General features: G+C 38.2%; 1 protein-coding gene across 1 annotated transcript in view; it reads right to left on the bottom strand.

The window, feature by feature from the left end:
- The window catches only part of WIF1 (WNT inhibitory factor 1), a gene marked incomplete at both ends in the record, with an annotated part of 68,807 nt that overhangs the window by 16,213 nt on the left and 26,368 nt on the right, over positions 1–26,226 (bottom strand). The window contains 2 exons of the mRNA XM_084255479.1: positions 663–803; positions 9,555–9,663. Coding sequence (XP_084111605.1) covers positions 663–803; positions 9,555–9,663 — 250 coding nt within the window. The remainder of the gene's footprint in view (positions 1–662; positions 804–9,554; positions 9,664–26,226) is intronic.

Below are 26,226 nucleotides of genomic sequence, written 5' to 3'. Positions count from 1 at the left end.
TTGGAATGAATGAATGATATTGCCCTTAATATTCATTTACAAAGGGTGGGATGACCCTTTAGGGTCTTTCCAGAGCACTGAAAACCTCCAGAGCTTAAATTCTGTGCTGGAAAACTTTGTGTACTTATGTGAGGATGGGAGTGGAGCCAGGCCTTTATACTTTTAATAGGCATTTTGAATGTGGCAGTGAGGTGACTTTGTCTTCCAGGAATCACTGGCATGATGGTGGCACCTGGTTCTCCATGGAAGTCAGTAGCACCAACCTTTCAGCTGGGAGTATGGACAGTGTTGTGTTATGTGACTGGAAATGACTGGCAACCTTGTATCAGGAACCAGAGCCAGAAAGGGCTCTTCGTTGACCATAGGCAAGATGAGATGCCTTGGGCACTTCCAAAGTCTGTGCTGGAGGAAGGGGAGAACATTTTGAAGGCTATTGGAGTTCCTAAAATTGTGGGTGGGCTCAAAGCAGAGAAAGTATATCTTGTGCTTTTACAGGATCCCATATTTACCACGCTTTCTTCCCACAGGTGTGGCTATAATTATACAAAAAATTATGTATCTATCATCTCTCTCTCTCTCTCTCTCTCTCTCTCTCTCTCTCTCTTCTGCCCAAATCACACCTGGAAGACTTAGCCTTCTCTTGACTCACAATCACCATTTACCTTGTTGACATGTTTTAAAGAAGATGGCATTTTGGGGTGTCTGCAGGATAGTGTTTCCTTCTGCATTCATTACAATCACATTCACTTCAAATGCTGCCACTCCATCTTGTTTCCCAAGACATGGGAATCCAACTTGAACAACTAAAGAAAAAGAAAGTAGGTAGAAGGAGTTTATTTAGTTGAGACCAGTTTTACAGGCATCGTGGTAAGAGAGACATAGAACAAAGCAAAAATGTTCAGATGTCATTATCTGACATTCCTGTGTCTCCACTCCTCATATCAGCATTATGATATTCTGGGCATTCTGCACAGAACTTGTATATCTTGGTGGAGAGTGAATGAATAATTCTCGTTAATTTGTACCTTACCTAATGTGGAATTCAGGATATTTGCTTATAGTCTGGCTCTGTACTATCTTGAAAAAAGGATCTCTGAAAATTAGAGGTGCAAGTAGGCAGCATAGATTAATTAATTGGGGAAAGACACTTTGCGCACAACTTTGCTTGCCTTCATATAATCCCCAAAGAGCTAAAATTTGATATTTCAGATTCCACTAAATAAAGCCCAGTAAGCACTACCTCATTCATTTATTTTTATTCTGTGTGCTTGAAAGTGACAAAATACAGTTTTTGAAAATATTCTACAACTCAGAATAAATGCCAATCACTGGATTGAGTTAATAAATCTTATATTTTCTCAGGCTATTTGTTAATATTTAGAAATGTCTGTATCTTGGGGATCTAGAAGAGAGCTTGGTGTGATGAAATAATCACATGATAGGCTTATATTTAATGGCTTAGGTTCTTTTATTTTATTTTTTTATTTTTTGTGGGACCCTCGCCGGTGGTGGTCAGGGAACAAACCGGTGCTGCAGAGGCTGCGGGCAGCCTTGAAGCCCAGCGCCCAACCGCTGCGCCACCGGGGGAGGCCCAAATGGCTTCGGTTCTTAAGGAGGAGCCACATCGTTTTTATGACTCTAATGATCACCTGGGTGCACAGGTGTTGACAATTAAGTCACTGTAGAATTCCCACAAGCCATTGGATGGAAAGTGAGTGGCTCAAGTCATTGGCCGAGAGAATGACTATATAAATTTCCGTATTTCACTGGATTACCATACCATATCCACTGGGGAAGCCCAATCCTCTAAGCTAATTCTCTAAATTCTAATTCTCCCTTATTAATTAGAAGAAATGTTGCTAGCAGTACACATACACATTTTGGCTTCATTTTGTTTTCGTGTGGTAGGTGATGGTTCTCCCAAATTTGGGAAAATCATAAACCTTTAGAGTTTTCATAAATCTTTCCCCTAAGTTCATAAGAAGAAATAAACTTGAAATTGGTCACTTTTTTCAATAAGCACTTATACAAACTGGTGTTACAATCTTCTTAACAGACTTGGCAACCAAAAAACCCTCTCAAGGCTTTGCACAGTATTCATTACTGTGCCAGTCCCAAAATAACGTGGATTTCCAGTTCCCCTGAACTTTGAGATCTGAGCATTATAAATTAAGAAATGAAAAGAAAATACAAATATTTTAACAGGAATAATAAAGAAACAAAAGCAAAATAATGCCTGAAGTTCCAAAGTAAAATTGTCCCCCTTGAAAGCTTTGGTTTAATGAAATCTTACATCAAAATGCAAGTTTACAAAACAAAAATTCATTGATAAGGATTTCCACTTCAGAAGGAAGCAGAAACATGCTGCAGGGAAGGAGGAGGGAGAGGGCTCAGAGGGAGGGAGGGAGGAGCACAGGGGGCTGAGGTGATGGTGCACAGGTACATTGGTGAAGGAAATTCTATGGGGACTACACCTGGCAGGGGGTGGGGGGAGCAAACATTGTTTAAAAATGAACAATGATGTAAAAAATACATAAATAAAAAAAGAAGGAAGTAGAGGAGTTCACAATTCTTTTAATTTATTAGCTCTTCCAGTGCATTTATACTTTGTTCAATTACAACTTTTTTTTTAATCTTTCTTATGGGTCTTTTGCATGAATGGGTAGGCCAATGATTTATTTCCCTGAAGCATAGAAATGATGGAACAATGTGAAAGAATAAAGATAGAACTTTTAGAATGTTCTTTATCACATCATCATCTAAACTATCGTTTTCCAGGTATGTTTTCTTCCTGGACCTCATTCAGCCTTTATTTTTCAATCCACTGAATTCTTTTAAAAGGGCCTATTTGAGCCTCCCTGGTGGTGCAAGCGGTTGAGCACAGTGCTGTGAAGCTGTCCACAGCCGTGCAGCACTGGCTGGATTCCTGGTCGACCGGGGAGATACCCACATGCTGTGGCAGACCTCTCCTGTCTCGCCTGCTGCTCCCCTCAGCAGTGCTTTTGGTTTGTCTGCCTGTTCTGCTTCCCGCTCTGTCTCTGGTGAATCCTCTCACCTCCCGCGCCTCTGGCGCGTACACTAGCTCTTGTATAAATAAATAAATCTTTAAAAAAAGGGAGGCATATTTATTTTAACTTTCAGAATCTTAGCATGAAAGAGAAGATATTTGTTTCAAAACAATTTTTCATTTCTGTTTCTCAAGATTGTCAAATTTCAAGGCATGTCTTGGATGCTAAATTAAAAAGATTTTATTATATGTATAGGAAATTCCATTATATTTGCCCATTTTTCAATTTTAAAACATAAAATTAAAATTTAATTTTATCTTATGCAAGCTCTACTTGTCCTCCTTTCTGCTTATAAATTTTATCTCTAAGACTCAAGTCATAAGAGCTTTAAACACCTTTTAAAACTTCTTAAAGAATTTTGCTTTAAAAGACTTTATTTAGCTTCGTCTTCAGTAATTTATTTTTGTGAAAATGTGTGCTTTATCCAAACTAGATTTCTTTCAGTTCCCAAACATATGGTACACATCCACAGTAGCCTGATGCTGCACTTCCATGCAGCTGCTTGGAATGTTCTTTCTCCTCATTTTTGTCCAGCATCTTCCCACTCACTCTTTAAGCAAATAACACTTGCTCCCCGTAGCCATCCCTGACACTCCATGCCTAAATTCTTTCACTTATGTAACTCACAAGACCTCTATGTGATTACACTGTAATGATTTTAGTTGGTTTTGCTAACATGAGCTTTTCAAAGGCAAAGACCGCATCTTAGTTGTTTCAATAATCTCAGCACCTGGCATATTGTCTGTCACAAACTACACAACTGAAAGACACAAAGATATAATTATGGGAGATACACCCATAAGCCTTTATACACACCGGCATACACTTGTACATGTACATGTGCACACACACACAAATACAGAAAGAAACAAATTCACCATAGATTGTGGGAGATACAGAAAATAAAATGTTAACAATGTGCACTTAGAAAGACACATGTACAAAAAAAGGTATCATCCAAGGCAGGAAAGACATACATACTTCTAAGGGATAATAGAAATGTGAAATTCATGTTGTATTTTTGCAAGAAGCATATAAGGAGAGAGGTATTTTTACCAAAGACTAGATGATATTCAGCCAGATGTGAGTTCCAGTGCAGTCTAAGTTGTATAATCTAAACCAAGGTGAATTAAAACCACTCAGAAAAACTATAGCAGATGGATTATAACTCACATGACATTCAAGTACACACTGGTGTGCACTTGATTGCACATAAACTAACTCATATAGAAATAAACAGCAAGCTGCTGATTGATACCTTGCCCACACTGACCTGGGCCTGGTGCTCATACAGCCTAGGACTCTGGTGATGCCAGTCACTGTCCTCACAAAGAGGAAAGAGACAAGAAAAGTGGGTGAGGGCTCATGCTCAACACTTCACACACATGATTATATAAACTGCTATATGATTTCAAATCATCAAACACAAATAAGCATCAGTCCTTGAAGCTGTGCTGACAGCCATTCATTCTCTCTGCAAACTGAGCATGTGTTCTGGGCCCCACATTCTGCTAAGGACGGGGGTCACTGAGAAAAAGATGGTCCTTCCAGCACTGGTGCCTATTTAAAATATTTCTAGGCATTGGGTTCCGAGTCTTGGCTGAGAAACACCACTGCTCTGTTGATTTCATGGTATGACAGAGACAGAGTGTTCAAAGAGGCAAAGCCTTGGCTTTATGGAAACTGTTTTTTGTTATACAACTCAGTAATTTTACTGAACCACCCTGCAGTTTGTATTTCCTGTTTTTGTTCTCTTCAGATGCCAGAAGGCAGGCACTTCATAACTGTTAAAGATCAAGAGTTTTCTTTTTTCTTGCAATGTTTAGGCGTATAGGAGTCTGGGATAAAAGAACAGCTTAGCAGCTTGGGGGTATAAAATAGCCCAGTAGAATAATGAATACTACCTGGATGCTTAGGAGCAAAGACACACTGATTTGGTTACTTTTTAATAATTCAAGGTACCCTCACTGCTCCTACTGTGGGGACTGAGCTAATGAGGCTAATGAATAACTGCCCTAGGACGGGCTAAAATTCCCATAAACTTCTTGCACCTGCATTTCTGCAAATAATCCTACATCTGCTTCCACAATCCTGTGTGTGTATGACTGTGTGTCTGTGTGTGTCTGTGTGTGTAGGGGGTTTGTACATGCAAAGGGGGTGTATTTGTGTATATATGCACATACACAAGTAACTTCAAGAAAATTGTTCTTAATCTCACTTTGCCAAAAACATCACTCACTTTCCCCCGAAATTGCATTATTTATAAAGTCTACACATTTATTTTTTTAATTTAATTTTTTATTTTTTATATCATTATTTATTTGTAAACAATATTTGCTTCCTCCCACCCCCTCAGGTGTAGTCCCCATAGAATTTCCTTCACCAGTGCACCTGTGCGCCATCACCTCAGTCCCCTGTGCTCCTCCCTCCCTCCCTCTCATCCCTCTCCCTCCTCCTCCCCTGAAGTATGTAAAGACCTCACATTTAAAAAAATGTTTTATCTAGACATCATTTAAAATAGTCTTTAAAATCTTGTTGTTTCAATAGTCTAATAAGTAGAATTTTAGCAAGCTTATTTTATTAGACACAAAGTAAAAAAAAAAAAACTGGGAAGATTTGGGGTATAATCACTAAGTTAAAAATCCAAAATTGTGCAAGATTTATTGGAAGGTAAACAAGCATAATTGTGTAATTAATTTAGTTAATGCATTTTTATCAGAGCTTTAACGATCAGAAAATGATGAAAGAAAATATAAAATGGAATTTGTTTTATTCCTGACTGCTTCTGAAAAGAAAAGCAAAAAATATGATCAAGAGAAATTTTATAGGAAATTATCTTTGTATCTTTGATTAAAAAGGATTACCGGGGGCCTCCCCTGGTGGCGCAGCGGTTGAGCACTTGTTTGCGAAGCTGCCCGCAGCCTCTGCAGCACTGGTTCGATCCCTGGCTGCTCCCCGGCCACCAGAGGAGGGTCCCACATGGCGCGCAGAACTCTCCTGCCACCCGCTGCTCCCCTCAGCAGTGTACTTCGGTCCTTCTGCCTGCTCTGCTCCCCGCTCTGGCTCTGGTGAATTCTCTTGCCCTCCCGCGCTTCTGCCTGTACCCAGTGCGTGTATAAATAAATAAATAAATAAATAAATAAATAAATAAATAAATAAATAAATCTTTAAAAAAAAGGATTACCAGGGCTTCCCTGGTGGCACAAGGGCTTAAGATGCAACCTATGAAGCTATCCACAGCCTCTGCAGCACGAGTTCAATCCCGGGCCTTGCCAGGGAGCTATCCACATGGCACAGCAGATATCTTCTGATTTGCCTGCTGTTCCCCTCAGCAGTGTACTTGGGTCAGTCTCCCTGTTCCCCACTCTGTCTCCGGTGAATCCTCTCACTGCCCCCCTCCACCTCTGGCCTGTAGGCCAGCTCTTGTATGCATAAATAAATAAATCTTAAAAAAAAAAAGGATTACCATATGACACAGTTGAGACTGAGTAATAACCATATTCCAAGAATTTGGTGGCCAGATTGTCTTTCTTATCAATGAAATAGTGAAATCCCAGCAGTAACAACTGAGTGGGACTGTGCTATCCATGTCTCTGGAATGGGAATATTCACGTCCTTGGAACTACATATCTCAGGTGAATACTACAATCTCCAGAACCAAGACATCCTCATTCTTTCAATATACTCAAGCCTATCTAGATTAGATGAAAATCCTCTGTGTGGACTGCTAGTTGTGTCAGCATCACTGGGATGACCCAAGAGACTAAAATTTGCTTTCCTCCTGTCTAGGTCCACATTGGTACTTATGCCAGAAAATGGGAAAACCTCTATGCTAATTTAACGCCCAAACTCTTACAGTGCCAGGGTGTTGTTGGAAGTAGTGGATAACCACAAAGTAGACTTTGTAAGCATTCCTGATTTTCTGATTATTTTGTAGATTTAAAGCATTCTTAGTGAGGTTTTCAGTACAACTAACAAGATTATTCTAAAATTTCTGTAGAAGAACAAGATTAGTTTTTAATAAAACAGACAGTATTAAGCTATCAGTTATTATAAAATTATACAAGTAAAATATTACAATATCAGAACAAGTAATGAGCTCTAAAACTATGTTATAGGGGCCTCCTTGGTGGTGCAAGGGGTTAAGCACCTCACTATAAAGCAATCCTCAGCCTCTGTAGCACAAGTTTGATCCAAGGCCGGCCAGGGAGAAACCCACATGATGAGGCAGACCTCTCTTGTCGCGCCCACTGCTCCCCTCAGCAGTGTATTTCAGTCAATCTGCCTGTTTTGTTCACCACTCTGTCTCTGGTGGATCCTCTCATGCCCCCTCACCCCGCAACTCTGGCCTGTGCCCCAGCTCTTGTATGTATAAATAAATAAATCTTTAAAAAAAATAAAACTACGTTATAGAAAAACTTAATGTGAAATACGAGGAATATCTTGAATCAAGTCAAACTCTCACACTGGAAAACTTGTTGACTCAGAAAAATAATTCAGATTAGAGCCCTATCTCATACTATTGCTAAAGTAAATTTTTATAAAATACTAGAAGCATGTGTATAAATGATAACTGATATATGATAAATGATAACTGCCCTCTGGAATAGGACTCTGGAATAGGAATAATTTCCAAGCATAAAAATAATGGGGAAAAATCACAAAGGAAAAGATACTTTTGATAACATAGGATTTTTTTTAAAAGATTTATTTATTTATACAAGAACCAGGATACAGAGCAGATGCGCGGAAGGGTGAGAGGATTCAGCAGAGACAGAGCCGGGAACAGAACAGGCAGATCTACTGAATTACACTGCTGAGGGGAGCAGCAGGTGAGACAGGAGAGAATCTCCCTGGCCAGTCAGGTTCAAACCCGCGCTGCAGAGGCTATGGACAGCTTCACAGTGTGGCATTCAACCACCTGTGCCACCAGGGAGGCCCATGATGACATAGGATTTTAAAGCCTCTGCATTTCCTCCCCCCCAATAAAATATAAGCAGTAAATTTAAAAAATTACAATAAGCTCAATAAAGCAAGCTTGCCAATCAATGAAAATACTCTTATAGCAACATAAAAATGAGCATAGTACATAGACATCTTATATTGTCTTAAATATGCTCTACCTCAATAAGAATTTAAAAAATCAAATTAAAAGGATACTGAGAAACCACTTTTCACTTTGAAGTCAGCAAAATAGTTCACCTGATTAATAACCTATGTTGATGAGTTACAGTAAGGCAAGCTCTTCCCTGCACTTTAACCAGGGTACAATTGGGCTCCACCTTGGTGGAAAGTATGTGGAAATTTTTCCAATTTATTCTAAGAATCTTTTCAAAAGTTCATAATTTACATCCTCATAGTTTATGTCCTTTGACACAATAATTCTAAGAATCCATTTTAACATGATGAGCTTTATGATTTCGGTACACTCAGCAACAGAAAATTGGTTTCTGCACAGCCACTCTGTGCTGGGCTACTGTGCGAGGAGTTATCCAACAATGGCCTGGGACTTTAGAGAGGATGCCTACGGTGATCGTTGACACACGCAAACCCTGCAAACTCTAAGTAAGACACTTATTTTGTGGGTGAGTAAAAAAATGATAATATGTTTATAAATGGAATACTATTAAGGGCAATAAAAACAACTTTTGGGGAAATCTATGATGACATGAGAAAACGCTTATGTTAAAGTGTTAGGAACAAAAGAGTCATGATGCAAACTAAATACATAATATTGCCACAATTATGTGAAATGTGCATTTGTAGAAATATTTGAACATGTTATGTAACTGATCTCTGTATTTTCCAAAAGTCATAAATCCTGGCCTCTATTCTCAACTCACCACTTACTACCAATGATTGTGGGAAGGTCAGTTTAATCTCATGCACCTTAATATTTTAATTTTTAAAAAGGAGCTGTAATTTTGGACCTTGGCTCATTCAAATAACTCAGATCCAAATGAAGAGGTACTCTGCAAGCTGAAAAGCTGTAAATAAACATCACATACTATTATCTTCTTAGCAAAAAGGATGATTAAATCTAATAGCCTGAACCCGTTTCTCCTTCTTTTTCCATGTCTCTTCTTACCTTCAAATTCCCATTTAATACAATACAAGGTTTTTCTTGACATCCCATTTGCTCCTACTTACTTACTTGGCTTCTTTGCCATGTATATGTTCACTATATGAATCCACATTACTGGCAAGATTTATCTCACCTGGCAACTTTCTCTTGTTAATCTGGTATCATTCATCAACTAGGACTACATAGAGTAAGTAGGAAATTATCAAACTGTCATTTCTTCACTCCCATGCTCACCTTTTGCCTAAAGGATGAAGGGACAACAACTGAGTTGCCCTAAAATCAACATCTCTTCAGGAAAGCCTTTCATATTCCTTCCGATGGGTGACATCTGGAGCTTAAAAAAGGGTCCCGTCACCATTACATTTTAAGTGTAAACCTTTCTCTGAGTGAAGACCACCCACCTGATGCCTTGTGAGGCACTGTTCCCAGCAGAGGCACATTAACGGTTGGATCTGCCATGATGCCTTTATCCAGGGAGCGCAAGGACAGGAATTCATAGAAGTATTCTGCCTACGACAAAAGGCATTGACAATGAGTACCATGGAAACCAAAGAGAGCATGAAGGCACTTCTCAAGTCATTACCCCTCTGATGGGAGGGTGACATGTTTCACTACAGGGATTCTGAAGCACACACCTAAATGCTGTGTGGCATCACTCCCCTTTCTGGTTTTCAGAACTCTAGAATGAGATCATCTATTTGAAAAGTGATCCTTTAAAAACAATAAGATTTATCTAAAACATTCACAAGGTAGGCTTTTATAGTATCACTTATTTGCTATCTCATAAAGGGATTGAGAAGAAATGCTCTTAACAAAACAAGTGATGCAACAACAATCACCAGCTGTGCTCAGAACATCCATCTCAACTCCGTGGGTAATTCTTTCTTTTCAAACCTGAACAGAGCCCTTTGAACAGAATTTGGAAGCTATAAGTAAGGGATAATGAAAGCAGCAACCAATTGGGGAAAAAAAAGATATTAAAGTACAAAATTCACTGATGTAGCTGGGAACACTTATTTTTCAGCCTTGTAGTCTTTGAAAGGTTTTTATTTAAGATCAACTTTATCATGGTGAGAAAAGCCTGAAAATGCAAAGCCCATCACTACACTATGACATATATACAATGTGACTTCATATGAAGAGGGTAATGCCATAAAACTTTATATTGTAAATAGTCCATTTTTCTACTTAGTTGAGAAAATGATTCCTGCTACCTCAACACCATGAAATCTTCAAAGAAGTGATGAATAATCTTACTGTAGAAAACAAAATTTTAAAGATTTATTTATTTATACAAGAACTGGTCAGAGGCACGGGAGGGTGAGAGAATTCACTAGAGATAGCGGGGAGCAAAACAGGCAGATGGACCTGAAGACAATGCTGAGGGGAGCAGTGGACGAGACAGGAGAGGTCTGCTGTGCCATATGGGAATCTCCCTGGCCGGCCGGGAATCGAACCGGCGCTGCAGAGGGCTGCAGAGAGCTTCACGGTGCTGCGCTCAACCTACAGCACCACAGGGGAGGCCCCTTACTGTAGAACTTTGATGCTAAGCTGGTTCTCATCTCGATTGTGAAAATGGTTTTCAGTGGAAGCGATGTTTGTTTTTTGCTTAGGAATCACGAATAATCAATAGCACAGATGCTAACATTAGAGTTAGAAAAAGAGAGTGATTCTGCAGTTACCTGTTGATATGTTCAGAATTTGGATGGGTTAATTAACAAATTTAATTACATAAACATGAATAAACAGGTTTAAAAATATGCAGTATAAAATGTATTTTCCAACATAGAAGATATTAAGACATAGTAGACAGCCACACAACCAAGCCATAGTATCAAATGCATTAGGTGTTAAGGACTTTATATGAGGAGGGTAATGCCAAGTGGTCATCTCAGCTGCCTCAGGGCATCATCTATATGTGCAGAGTTAAAAAAAAAAAACACAAAAAACACTCCCAAAACAAAATCCCTTCCGGTTTCATTAGATCAGAAGGAACACCTTGAATGACCAAATTCCACTGCAGCCCCTTCTTTGAGTTGTGATGGTGGTTTCAGAAGACTACTGTGAAGGATTCCCTAAGTTGTAACAGAGCAGAGCTGCATGAAGTAAATTTATGAAATTCACTCCTTCAGAGGGTCCTAAGGATAAGGGGTACAAGACAGTTAGTTCCTGCCCTGATTAAGGGAAGATAGAGGTTTGCCAGAAGTCTGTTGAAAGGAATGTCATCAGGAAAGATAATTCTATTTGTAATGAATCCCTCAAAAAATGAGAATATGATTTCTGTCCCTACAAGGAAACCAATAACTATCAAAGTGGACTACATCTTAGCATTTAGTGAACCCATGTATTTATTTATTTATTTTTAATCCATATATATTTTACATCTTTTTTTATAAAGATTTATTTATTTATACAAGAACTGGGGTACAGTCAGAGGCGCGGCATGGTGAGAGACAGAGCAGGGAGCAGAACAGGCAGACAAACCGAAGACACTGCTAAGGGCAGCAGCAAGTGAGGCAGGAGAGGTCTGCCGCGCTGTGTGGGTTTCTCCCTGGCCGGCCAGGAATCTAACCCGCACTGCAGAGGCTGTGGATAGCTTCACAGAACAGCATTCAACCCGCTGTGCCACCGGCGATGCCCATCATTGTTCATTTTTAAACAATGTTTGCTTTTTTCCTTTTCCCCTCCTCAGGTGTAGTCCCCATAGAATTTCCTTCACCAGTGCACCTGTGCACCATCACCTCAGTCCCCTGTGCTCCTCCCTCCCTCCCTCTGATCCCTCTCCCTCCTCCTCCCCTACAGGATGTCTCTGATTTATAATTGTCTGTTTTGTTTTGTTTTGTTTTGTTTTGTTTTGTTTTGTTTTGTTGTGTATTGAACTGTTATTATTCCCCACCCCATGTATATTATTTGGTTCTCCTATATTCCTCCTATAAGTGAAACCATCCAATATTTTTCTTTTTCTTTCTGACTTATTTCACTGAGCATATGATTCCTTCTAGCACCATCCATTTCACTGCAAATGGCATGAGTTTATCTTTTTGATTGCTGAATAGTATTCCACGGTGTATGTATACCACATCTTCTTGATCCAGTCATCTATTTTTGGGCATCTAGGTTGTTTCCAGGTTTTACCTATTATGAATAGTGCTGCAATAAACATATGAGTACAAGTATTCTTTTGAATCAATGTTTTTGTGTTCTTTGGTGTACCTGTGTATTTTTTTATGTTCAAATTGTTTTTTTTAATTTTTCTTATTTTTAAACAATATTTTCTTCCCCCCACCCCCTCAGATTTAGTCCCCATAGAATTTCCTTCCCCAGTGCACCTGTGCACCATCACCTCAGTCTCCTATTCTCCTCCCTCCCTCCCTCTGATCCCTCTCCCTCCTCCCCCACTACAGTATGCCTCTGATTTATAATTGTCTGTTTTTGCTTTGTTGTGTTTTGTACTGTTATTATTTTTTTACACTGTTGTTTTATTTGGTTCCCCTGTATTCCTGTTAGCTCCATCCATGTTGCTGCAAATGGCATGAGTTTATTGCAGCACTATTTACAATAGGTCAAACCTGGATACAACCCAAATGCCCAAAAATAGATGACTGGATCAAGAAGATGTGGTACATATACACAACGGAATATTATTCAGCAATCAAAAAAGAACCCATGTATTTTAAATGAGTTCTATCAGCTACACTTCTTTGAGCTTTAATAATGTTAATCATTTAAGATTCTGTTCTAAACTTTAACTGGAGTTTTAAAAGGATTTATTTAGTACTGAGTGTTTGTACAATGAATAACTTGGCTTAGTTATATTACCAAGTATAATTAGCAAGTACAATTAGCAACCATAACACAAAATATATCTATGTATTGCATACCACGTGCCAGGACTTAGTCAAAACATTTGTATTAACAATACATGTGAGGATAGACAGATAGAAAAGAACTGAGTAAATAGAGTACAAATATTTTGAAACTAAAACAGTTTGTGGCTATTTTGCTTTTGATACCATATATAAGTTGCTTCTCTATAATTATATCTTTGAACTTTATCACATTACAAATTAAATCTACATTAAAAATATCTTAAAATTATTTTGATAAAAACTAATTTCAGCAAGTTTTGAAAATCAGTTTTTGTATTGATAAGACAAGATGCCATGATTAAAACAATGATTGAATAGGATTGATGGTAACTACTTTCTTTTTCTCTTTTCCAAATTTTCTACATGTAGTTCTATATATTTTATACTGAAGTGCACAGAATCAATACATTTATTTTAAAAATTAATAATGCACCCTTCTTTCAGTTCCGTATGACTGATGTTAATCACTGGCTCTATTTTTATTATTCTCTGCTCATAGATGAAATTTTCTTAAAATTTACATAAGCACATGAGCTGTGCTTATGTCACAATTTGATTTAATTTCTTGCGTGTCTCCTTGAAAGCATGCTTTAAGAAAATAACCATCAGTATTAAAGTAGCTTCTGAGTGTCTCTTTCAAAACTTTTTGATAATGTTCAAAGAATGTGGAAATTAAAGAATTTCACTCAGAGCCCAGAAACATAAGGTCCTATATAGCCTTCAGGACTACAGTTGTTGCTTTTGAGTATGGTCAGAGGAGAAGGCTCGAAAGCTTGGAATTGGTTATCATCAGTAATGGAGAGTTTATCATTAGCACTGACATGACTACTAAACATGCTACTGCTATGTTTGTTTTTTTCAAAGATTTATTTTTATTAATTTATGCATACGAGAACTGAGGTGTAGGACAGAGGTGTGGGAGGTGAGAGAATTCACCAGAGACAGAGTGGGGAGCAAAACAGGGGGATCTACTGAGCCATGTAGATCCCCTGGCTGTGGATCAAAACCAGCCAGCCTCTGTGGATGGTGATAGCTTGATAGTGCTGAGACTTTAACCCCTGTACCACCAGGATGGCCAGATACAGGTAGGTTTAATGGACTTCTTTGAACAGCAGATGATCTGATCTTGTCAATAACAAATTTCCCACTGGAGGGCTTAGGGTCGCTCTCTGCTTTCTTCAAAAATTAGTAAACAACAGTTTTCTAGTGTAATTTGATGACTACATCACAGGGCAGGAATGGGTTAAAACAGTTTCTTTTTTTAAAAGATTTATTTATTTATGCATACAAGAACTGGGGTACAGGCACGGGGCGGGGTGAGAGGTGGCGAGTGAGAGGATTCACCAGAAAGAGTGGATAACAGAACAGGTAGACTGACTGAAATCCACTGCTGAGGGGAGCAGTGGGCAAGATAGGAGAGGTCTGCTGTGCCATGTGGGTAGCTCCCTGGCCAGCCAGGGATTGAACATGTGCTTGTGATGCTGCGGATAGCTTCACAGTGCTGTGCTTTAAAACAGTTTCTTACTTGGATCTTACTAGCAAAAGGTAGTTGTCTTTGTCTTACTTGTTAAATGCTGTTGTAACCTCTGAAATATAAAATTCTTTCTTACTTGGTATATTTTTTTAAAAAGAGGTTTGTTCATGTACTGTTTTGAATGCCTTCTTAAAAATTCCAACTTGAAAACCACTTAAGATTTGACCAGCCTTTTGTCTGTCTGAGCTTAACACTGACTTCTTTCAAAGTTTCACCTTGTCATTAAAGATATCTACTGACATCACCAATAGCATATAAATATTTCTACAAATAATTCTCACCATCAAAAGGTAGACATGAAATATTTTCATCATTTAACTTAAGAGCTTAAATATTTCCCTGTGTGTCCTAGAAAATGACTTATGAAATAAGCAATAGATTTATTATATTTTAACTTCTAGACAGGACTTTATGTTTTTACTTTATAATATAATAAATATTCTTAGTCCCAAGCCTCTCTACTGGAAAAACTTAATTTGGGGACAAATAAAACCTAAATTCTATTGCCAAGGAGAACAGAGAGAGCTAGTTTTAAAGTTTGGGAACCAGTTTCACAAATTGTAGACTTATTACTTAGATAAAAGGAATTCAGAGCATGAACTGTAATTGGTAGGGTGGCATATTGGAGAGCATGAAACCTCTATTAGGAAAAAGTACATTTTGTTTCATTAAATGACACTAGTGGAAACCCAGGTAGCAGTATGTAGAGTACTTACTTGGGAAACACATGAAAAGATTGCCTTGTAGTCAAACAAAGAATGGGTTTGTTCAGGAGAATAATTCACTTCTAAATTAAGTTCCTAAAAATTCCTGCTGGCCTGGTTAGCCATGCAGTAAATTTTCTTTTCAAGGCGAAGTAGAAAAGACACCCAAATATTATCAAGAGAGGAGTGCTGGAGGCCGTTTATCTTGCTTCCAAGCAGCTTGGCTAAATATGAGGGTTGTTCCTTCCAGAAAAGATGAAGACATCACTTACACAGGAAAATGGGACAACTTATAAGGGCTTCACTCTGGCACTCGTTTTTGGGTAGACATGAAGAAAGGAAGCAGAGAATTGCATTAACTTTTGGGAGGAATGGAGAGAATCCAGTATTTCTTTCCACCTTTGAAGTTCTGGGTTTATGATGTATATTTAATCTAATAAGCGCAATAATTGTAGGAACCTCTCAGTTAAAAATCAAAGGTTCTTCATAAAACCATGGCTCTCAAACCTCTTTTAACTTCATGTATCATGATGCTGACCTAAATGTTCATAGGCAAACACAAAACAAAACAAAACAAAAAGGTACCATATTTGTTCTTAAGAAAATTTCAGGTGGTTTACAGATAGAAACCACACAGGTTGAAAATTCATAAATAATTTTGTTTGAGTGTTTACTATACTCCAGTTATTGTTCATTTAATTCTTACAACAACCTTCTATGAGAGAATACAAGAGTTTTCAGATTAGCAGGACACTGAGAATTACTAAAGGACATAAAACAGCTCTTATACTGTGTGAAGGGCAAGAAGAAATATACTAAAATAAGCGAGAAAGGAAAATAGCTCAATGTTAAGGTCCCAAACAAAACGAATAAGCATGCCCATTGCTTAAAATAATCTGACGCCTGAATGTCTAGACCCAAAATTGCCAGATCTCACATTCTTCCTCAGCATTCTTCTTGTCACCTCTCTGCAAAATTTCATCCTTCAAACTCAAAACTCATTATCCTTGGATTCTGTGACACTCTGCTGATCTCGTGTGTCTTGATTTTCCTGCATTTCCTCATTAACTCTCTTCCTTTCAGCTCACGAGCTTAGCAAGTCATTCAAAATCAGGCTTCAGCTCATTTCTCTTTATTCTGCTCTTCTCTTTATTCTGTCATAGAACTCACACACACTAAAAGATTGAACTATTTCCTTGCGGGCAACGGTGCTCAGAACTATTCCCATTGCCTCGTGGCCATGCTTGTGTGCACAGGTCTAGTGCCTTGTCCTCCCAGACCAGCTTCCCCACCTGATTTCTTTATATCTGTCAGCAGTATTATCATTTTCAATAGCAATGGTACTGACCTCAGACTCATCCCTGTTCCCTGCCTTGCCTCTTCTCCAAAGGCCTAGACCCCAAATTGTATCCTCTTCTCTTATAATATGGTTTGATTCTATCCCTTTTTTCCTTCCCACTGCTTCCAGCCTAATTCAACTTTTTTCTCCTCATGTTGATATTATTATAGCATTTTTTGAAATACCCCTTTGTCTGCCTTTTGATAGCATCTGTTATCATATAAATCAATATATGTAATTAAACATCGCTTTTTGCCATATCACAATATTTTCCTGTGTCTCCTTATTTCCATGTAAAGTCTTTATCCTGGTAAGTGCCCTCCACAGCCCAAATAGCCTTAATTACTTACTTTTCCACTAGTGATTCTCTTCTGAGCTCAACCAGCTGCTCTGAACACACCCTAGCCATGTCTCAATTCCAGTGTTTCCACCTGTACTACCTGCAACAGGACTTAAACCAGCTTACCCTTAAACATACACTGCCATGTATTATTACACTTTTCATATGTGAAGATCCTGTATCCTCATATGCATTTTGAATTCTTTGTTGTTACGATGGGACTATATTTTTTTCTGACACGCTATTGGATGTTGACTCAGCATTGTGCACAAGCAAAATATTTAATAAATATGTGCTGGATGAATGAATGATCTACTAAGAAGCTTCAGCAGTGTGAGCCCTGCATTCCCGAACACATGGTTGGGGTGCGAGAGTGCTGGCCTCTGAGTCTACTGACAAGCAGCAGCTTCTCTGTTTTGGCGACTGCTAAGTTGCTTTTATAGGTCAAAAGTTACTCTTTTTCCCTGCTATGTGGTCAGTTACCACAGCACAGAGAGAGAATAAAGAACTTTTTTTTAAAAAAGAGCACTGACATTTGATATCCAGCCAATCTATGTGTAGTTTGTAACTGTCTTATGCTTATTCCGGACAAAACCTTGGCAAGGAGGCTCCCAGAAAGAATGTAAACAGAGTACATAAACAAGGTTCAGTTCTGAAACATCATGTTGTCCAATGCTCTGCTGGTTCATATTTCCCGCTTGGGCCTCCTTATATGCAATAGATATAACTGTAAATATATGTAATTTATATAATTTAAAAAATTTATAAGTTGTATAAAATTGTGTAAATGGACATAAATTTTGTCTCCTGTATATTACACTGCATAAATGAAATACAAACTATTACCTTTTTCTTTCCATTTTTTTGAAACTGGCTCTAAGAAGAACTTCTTTCAGAAACATGAAAGAAAAGCACCTTCTCAGGCAGAGTAGTATTTAATTATTTCACTGGTCTTGGCTTAAACCGACATTGAATGAAGACAGAATCTCAATCGGCCTATTTCTTCTATTCTGGTAATAGTTTTTATACACCCTAGACTAGACCACAGTCAGGGCTGGGTTGAAGGAGTAAGTTATTGGAATATAATGGTAATATTAAATTTTAAAGTCCAAGTAAACACATCGGGATGACACGAGTTTTGTAAACTATAACTGGCAGGAGATCACACAGTTCAGTTTCCCATGAATCTAAAATATCTAAGACATTTTCCATTTTTTCCTCTGAGGGTTTGGAATCATCATCGCTCATGCAAACCAGACACAGACCTGGCTATCTGACAAATGACTGGCTACTCACTCTCTTTTAAGATTCCTAAAGATAGGAAAGCTATGCAACAGAGTAACATATTGCTATTTTGACTTAGATATCCAAAAGCTAGTTTTGTTTTTGTTTTTGTTTTTTAAGGAAGGGTAACAAGGAAGTAGAAAAGAAAAGCCTTGGGGAATGGAGAAATTTTTTTTTCAGATCTTTTAAAGATTGAAAAAAAAGGGAATGAGTATAAAGACAAAGAAGACTCTAAATAGAAAGACAGTGCAATTTTGCAAATTGTCAACTTTTCTTTTCAGCACTGAGGTTTCTGAAAGCTTCATTCCTCTTTATTCCCCAAGGCTTCTAGGCCAAATATCTCCTCCTCCTCACAGTAAACTTGCTCTAATTCAAGCATCCACAAAGTTATGGGTCAATGCAACCTTACAAATTGGGCACAGTATTGGCTAGGGGACTAAGGAAAGAAACTCATTACACATGGTGCAGCTGGCAAGTTGGGGACCAAGAATGGTCCAAATAGAAGGTGTGAAGAAAGAAACAATGTGGAAGAACTTGGGGGCCAAATTATGGATTTCTCTTAGTTACCAAGAAAGTTTAGTATTTGAGAATATGGCAAGGCTATAGAGCAGTGATATAAAAACAAATGTTTCAGAGTAAATAGACAAGGGAGATTTCCATTTTGAAAAGGGAATAGGAAAACTTTTTCCATTTTTTTTCTTCTTATTGTAACATTTATATTTGAGTATTTCTTAAAGCTTAAGAAGTAGTTACTGGGTATTCATTCATATGGTGTAAAAAGAGAATTGTGCTAAGAGCTAGTTCTTTAATAATAATTTTTTTTCCAGCAAACTGATTATACTTACACCTTAGTAGCTCAACCCCTGGCTCTCTCTCCATGCATTTCCCATGTCAGTATATTTCTGCCCATCAATTTTTTTTAGGACAGGATAACAAGTACAAAATATACAAATAAAATTGAGTAAATACATATAAGTAGCTCAGAAGAGGCAAGATTAATGTCCCATTTCTTTATGAATTCTTTATGATGCATAGTACTCTCTGGGGGGCATGTATATATTTCATTCTATTGATAAAAAGTGTCTGAAAAATTTTAAGTGATTTAGAAATGTTAGAAGATATGCTCAGTGATGGCTTTCAAAATATTTAATTTAACATTAGGTCATATTTTCTTAGTTTTAGCTTCAGGTAATTTTCTAAAATTCTTGAATACATTTTCTATTGAATCCACATGCATAGTACTAACATACTTCTTTGATAAAAAATAGGAAAAAAACCAAACTTTTCCCTTCAACTTTGTGATTTGAAAAAATGCATTAAACTACTTTGGTAAAGATTATGAGATATTTCTGAATTTGACTTCTTTGTTCATATAGTTGTAATTTCATATATCAAAATATTATATTAAAAGACATCCTCCAACAGGCCTCCCTTGTGGCCTAGGGGTTAAATCTCAGCGTTATCATCACTGTAGCCTGAGTTCCATCCAAGGGCAGGGAACTGACCCACATAGCACAAAAGACCTCTTCTGTCTCGCCCGCTGCTCCCTTCAGCAAGTGTATTTCAGTCAGTCTGTCTGTTCTTTTCCCCACTGTCTCTGGTGAATCCTCTCACCCCCCGCACTCCTCTGACCTACACCCCAATCCTTCTACACACACACAAAAAAAAATTTTTTAAAAAATCCTCCAACAATCAGTTATTCTATACTTATGTAAGAGCCAAACAGGAAAAAAAGAGTCAATAACCTCACAATTACAGATTTTCAAATTCCAAAATTTAAGGGATTTGTTTTACCAAAAAAAGATTCAAGTAACAGTCATCACTATAATTTTTTAAATACTTCATAAAAAGCCATTGCCAAGAACATAGGGCACATTAATTTTTTTAAAGATTTATTTATGCATGCAAGAACTGGGGTACAGGCCAGAGGAACAGGGGGTGACAGCATTCACCAGAGACAGAGTGAGGAGCAGAACAGGTCGATATACTGAAATACACTGCTGAGGGGAGCAGCGGGCGAGACGGGAGAGGTCTGCTGTGCCATGTGAGTATCTCCCTGGCTGGCTGGGGCCAGGGATCGAACTCATGTTGCAGAGGCTGTGGATAGCTTCATAGTGCTGTGCTTAACCCCTTGAGCCACCAGGGAGACCCACGCATTAACTTTTCAATATTCTATAATCTCTAGATATTTGCCATTTTAAATTGTTATTCATATATACATCATGCATCCTTTTCAAGAAAAAGTGAAACTGAGGCAGAATTTAAGCAATTTCCTGGAGAACACTGATGATAAAGATCTATAATCTGGGCCTCTCTGGTGGCGCAAGGGGTTAAGATGCAACCTATGAAGCTTGCTGCAGCCATTGCAGCACAAGTTCGATCCCCAGTTAGGGAGCTACACACATGGCACAGCAGACCTCTCCTGTCTCACCCGCTGCTCCCCTCAGCAGTATATTTCAGTATATCCACCTGTTCTGCTCCCCACTCTGTCTCTGGTGAATCCTCTCACCCCCACAACTCTGGCCTGTACCCTACTTCTTGCATGAATAAATAATTAAATCTTTAAAAGAAAATCCATAATCTGAGGACTGTTTACATCTAATAATATGCTCTTGGGCAATTTGTTTAAATATCCTGAGTCTCTCCTTTCCATGACCACTAATTTCATACTTTCCCCCAGTCTTCTGCCCCATTCCTGCTATCTTCACTCAGTTGATGAAAATATCCTACTGACAAAGAAAACAAGAGATTGCTAGATATAAATTATCTCAACTTTTCCTCCATCTGCCTACAAATAGACCACATCCACATTCAATCCGCATTCACATTCAATCTTGCTTCCCTCCCATATCTTTTGAGATTGGTTCCATCAACTATCATCTTCTCTCATGTACATTAATGTGATGAAAGGTTAACTAACAACTCAACTCTGTCTCTACATGGCTATCTTTCTCCCTTCCTGGCATTTATAAAGCTGCCAGAGAAGTCTATTCATGGCCTCTTTTCCTGTCAATTAGATTTTTATCCCCATGACAGCATTTATGAAAATGATTTCATAAAATACTGCTGGATGACCTCCAGCATTTTTCCATCTCAATCTCTCCCATATTCCTTGAAATTTTTTTTCTTGACTTATCATTTGTTTAAGGAACTGTGTAAGTTTCACTAGTGCAGCTTCATACCTTGATAAATGTCTACTCTACAACACACCCACCACCAAACTTCTAGTACCATTCACCACTATCAAGTTGACTTCCTCTCCCCATTTTTTTCCACTCCTTCTCCACTTCCCACTGGTAACCACTATTTTGTTGTCAGAATCCAGGAGTTATTTTCGTTGCATTTTCTGAGTCTGTTTGTTTTGCTTCTCAATATTCCACATAAGAGAAACCATTCAGTAATTGTCTTAATCATTCTGAATTATTTTGCTTTATCATTGAGAAAACTGTACTATGACATGCAAAAGAATGAAACTAGATCACCACCTAACACCATTCAAAAAAATTAAAAATAAATTAAAAACAAGGATAAAACATATGGAAGAAAACATAGGTGACAGCCTCCATGACATCAACGACCTCAGAAATCTCTTTGGGGTCTCAAGTCCAATAGTAAGGGAACCAAAAACAAAAATAAAGGAATTTTTTTTTATTACAACCAACTTTTCTCTTCTTGACCTATATATAGCAACAGTCTCTTTGAGTTTTCCTACTCCTTCTCTAATTAATATTTCTGTAATTATCTTCACATGTTTCTTTTTTCTCTGTGCACCTTAAAAAGAAATCTGAATGTGGGCCCATGGGCCCTTAGGAAATCCATAGCTTTTATGTGCGTATGATTGTGTTTCTGGGAAAAGTAGACCATAGTTTTCATCACATTCTATAAGGAGTGCATGACTCAAAAAAATAGTTAATAATCTGCCTTGATGTCGATGTTTCTAGGAAACAAGTTGCTGGTCTGCCCTCTTTGTTTCTGCTCTCTTCTTGGGGAATCCTCTACATTTACATGACTTCAATTTCAGACACCTACATTTTAATGACCTTCAGATTTTTGCTCCAGTTTTCACTCTACTTTTGAGCCCTGGATTTGGATTGACAATTATCTGCCATTTTAACATGTTTTAAATAAAACCATTATTTTCCCAATGAACCTGCTTGCATATTTTTAAAGATAACACTCTATAGGTGATTACATATAAACTTGGCAGTACTTCCAGACTCCTAACTAAAGTTACACTATCCAACTCCACGAACTCTCAATGACTTTCAAATCTATTCCCTTCTTCCCATGGTCACTACCAAAATCCAGACACTTCCTCACCTATACTCCTGCCGTTGTGCCTTATCCTGTCTTTCTCGTAAGCCATGCTCTCCAGATTTATGCCCTCCAATCTTTACTATTATCCAGTTTTCTAAATGCCTACTGGACCACATCATAATTCACATTTAAACCATTAATGTTCTAGTCATAAGGACAAGTTTAGCTACAGCTTTATATCTGACTCTGCCCACTAGCCTCTTCTCTCAAGTTTTTCCTCACAAGTGTTTGATTAGCCTACAGCCAGCTCTCCTACTCCTACTCCACACCTGGAATGTCCATTCCCAGCCCTTACCCACAAAGTCAACTTGACTTACCTCTCCAGGCTCTGGTGAAATGTCACTTCTTTGGTAAAACTTTTCCTACTCCAGATGTTTCTTTCCTGCACTGTTTTCCATATCTTTTCTATTGTACTTACAGTAACAGTCAATTTACTTGTCTTCCCCATTTAACTCTCCTCTATGAAAGGAACTTTGTCTATTCTTATTTGAAGCCCCAGTGACTAACATATTTTTTGTGGCTCAAACTGTTTATAAAAAAAAAAAATGAATGCAAGCTTTGAGTCAAGTTAGTCATATCCCTAAAAAATAGATAAATCATGTTTTGCCATGTCCATTCCAGGTCATGAAATTTCTGACTTTAAATGAAACTGAAGTGTAAGAACACTTGCAAAGCCTGGACTGAGAGAGGTAAACACTGGGAGATTCCATTCCAGGTCAGCAGGAAATGGAAGATAATGAGTCCAAGCTCAAAGACACTAAACTGGTCCTGAGCTGGCTCTCCCCATGGAAATAGCTAATAGTCCAAATAACAATATCCACAAGGCTGGGGTGAATTTGGGTGAAATGTGGGCTACATTCACACCAACGTGGCTTGCATTTGAATTCCACCGCTTAGTAGTTGATCTTGGGCATATTCTTAGCCACTAATTCGTTCAACACAAACATCTTGAGTGTGTCAGGCAGTAGCTGCTGTGGATGCCTCAGATGCCAAAGATGAGTAAAACAGACCTAGTGTTTGTCCTCATGGATCTTGGAGGGTAGAATAGAGTGGGTCATTAATCAAGTAATTAAAAAATTAAGACGGTGATAAACTGCTTCAAAGGACAACTATGGAGAGCTTTAAGAATCTGTAATTTGACTTAACTTGAGGGTCAAGAAAGACTTGCCTGGAAAGAATGGCAGAATTGCGATCTACTTAAAGAGCAGAGGTTAAACAGGTGAAAGCAGGGAACAGCATTTTCTTTTCTTTTTTTAAGATTTTTAAAATTTTATTTATATAAGAGCTGGGGTACAGGTGAGAGGTGCAGGAGGGTGAGAGGATCCCCCAGAGACAGCAGGGAGCAGAACAGGCAGACAACCAAAAACACCACTGAGGGGAGCAGTGGGAGAGACAGGTGAGGTCTGCTGTGCCATGTGGGTTTCTCCTTGGCAGGCTAGGAATCAAACCCATGCTGCAGAGGCTGTGGACAGCTTAAAAGTACTGCACTTAACCGGCTGCACCACTAGGGAGGTCCAGGGAACAGCATTTTTAACTGAGGAAAGAGCAGCCACATTAACTCTAGCAGGACTTGGACAAGCTTATGGCACTGAGGGAAGCCAGGATCTACTTTAAAATCTACCAGGCTGGGCGTCCCTGGTGGCGCAGGGTTTGGGACAAAACTTATGAAGCTCACTGTAGCCACTGCAGCAAGGGTTCGATCCCCGGCCAGGGAGCTACACACATGGCACAGCAGACCTCTCCTGTCTCACCCGCTGCTCCCCTCAGCAGTGGATTTCAGTGGATCTGCCTGTTCTGTTCCTCATTCTGTCTCTGGTGAATCCTCTCACCCCCCACAACTCTGGCCTGTACCCCAGTTCTCATATGCATAAATAAATAAATCTTTAAAATAAATAAACAAATAAATAAAATCTACCAGGCTGCAGCAAAGGGATGGGAGGAATTTTAACTATGAATGAGGGCCAGGATTTTAATTACTGCACATAAAGCATATTTTAATTTCTAAAGTGAATAATTTTAGCATTAAAATAATCAGAAGTCATTTTATTATCTGCAGGTGACTAGAGAAATTCCAGGATCTGCCTGAGGATTCACCCAAAGCCCCAAGGAGAAAGTAACCTATGTGGTAGGTTTGCAGGGACTTTTATGAGAAGTCCCTGCTCTGTGTGATTATACACCATGGCATTTTGCACTTACACAGTCTAATAGTTTTAAGCCCTTAGATCCTTATATAATGATTTTAAGAATCAAAGAGTAGATCCTCATATAAGGATTTTATCCTTTTCCATTTGTAATATTAGCCAATTTCACAATCTTTCTATTTGGCCACTTAAAAAAGGCAAAAACATTCAGACAAATAGAAACCCTCATTATTAGTTTTGAAATGTTATATGTTGCTTGTTAACTCTCTCATTTCTATGAATTATTTCCTGTAAATTCTTCAGGACTTGCAATTACCATTCTAGATGTAAACCTAGTTAATGATAATCACTCTCTTCTGGAAGCACAGTGAATGACAGTGCTTTACAGTTAAAATAAACAGTTATGAGGCAGATGTGAGCCAACACCATAGTTAGTTAAGCTGATTCACTTTAAAGAAAAAAAGGCACATTAAAACTGAATCTACTGTCATCTTTTAGTGATGACTGTTGATCTGATGTGATGAGAGAAAGTTCACACACGTGGATGGGTAGATTCAGCTCCCGGATGGTCTGGAACATCGTTAACTCATACAGACTGATTCTGGCCCTGGTTCAAACTTCTAAGCCTTTGTTCTTGGGGCTCAGAGGATAGCTTTGAAGTTCAGGATAAAGCTCTTCTAACACACCATTACCAAAGAATAACCTTTTGATTATGATCTCATGAAAGTATAATCAATAACTTACATAAGTTAAAACCATGGCAAACAGTGACGGTCCTGTAATTGGACCTTTATGAATTCCATATGTTGCAATCTCTGTATTAGCTAGCAGTCTTGCATAATACATATATCTCTTCCCCAAACACAGCCGCTGAACTTTCTTAAAAGGCTATGAAACTTTTCACAGCTACTGTCAGCCTTGAACTCTCCAGGCCCCTAAGCTTGGGTGTGGGTACCTACGGGCAGGATTTTTTGAAAGCTTAAAAGGATAAATAAATAGTTCCCCCTAATTCAATAGATACTCATTTGTGTAAAGCAATTTAATCAAAGCCAGTAACTTTTTATTTAATTGCATGACTGTGTGCTTTAAAAATATATATCAGGGAAAAAAGACTTGTCCAATAAATCATTGTTAAAAACATAAGTGGAAAAAATACTTATTTAGGAAAGGTATGCTCTCATGTGACATTCTCAAATGATTGGGACTTGGCAAGGAAGCTATTATGTCATTATCTACATTTAAAAAAAATTGTATTTGCCTCTCTCTTTCATTAAGCTAAATGAACATTTTTACTAAATTTTATTTTTAGTGGGGGTTTAGTTTATCTTAATTGGCTTCCCTTTGGGAGGAAGGGCAGTAAGCATTGAAGAAAAGATTTGGGAAGTACCAAACACAGGGCTAACAGACAAACAGAATGTTCTGATCTATGCGGACAAAGAAGAAGCTGAATTGAAGGAACACTTGATGACAGAATAAAAGATATCCAAAAAAAGATTAGTCCCATCTTTTTGGAATGAACATCAGATCTTTAAAGAAAGATGAGCA

This window comes from Talpa europaea (genome assembly GCF_964194135.1).
Source record: "Talpa europaea genome assembly, chromosome: 15".
NCBI classification, from domain to species: Eukaryota; Metazoa; Chordata; class Mammalia; order Eulipotyphla; family Talpidae; genus Talpa; species Talpa europaea.
This window is presented reverse-complemented; position numbering and strand designations above follow the sequence as displayed.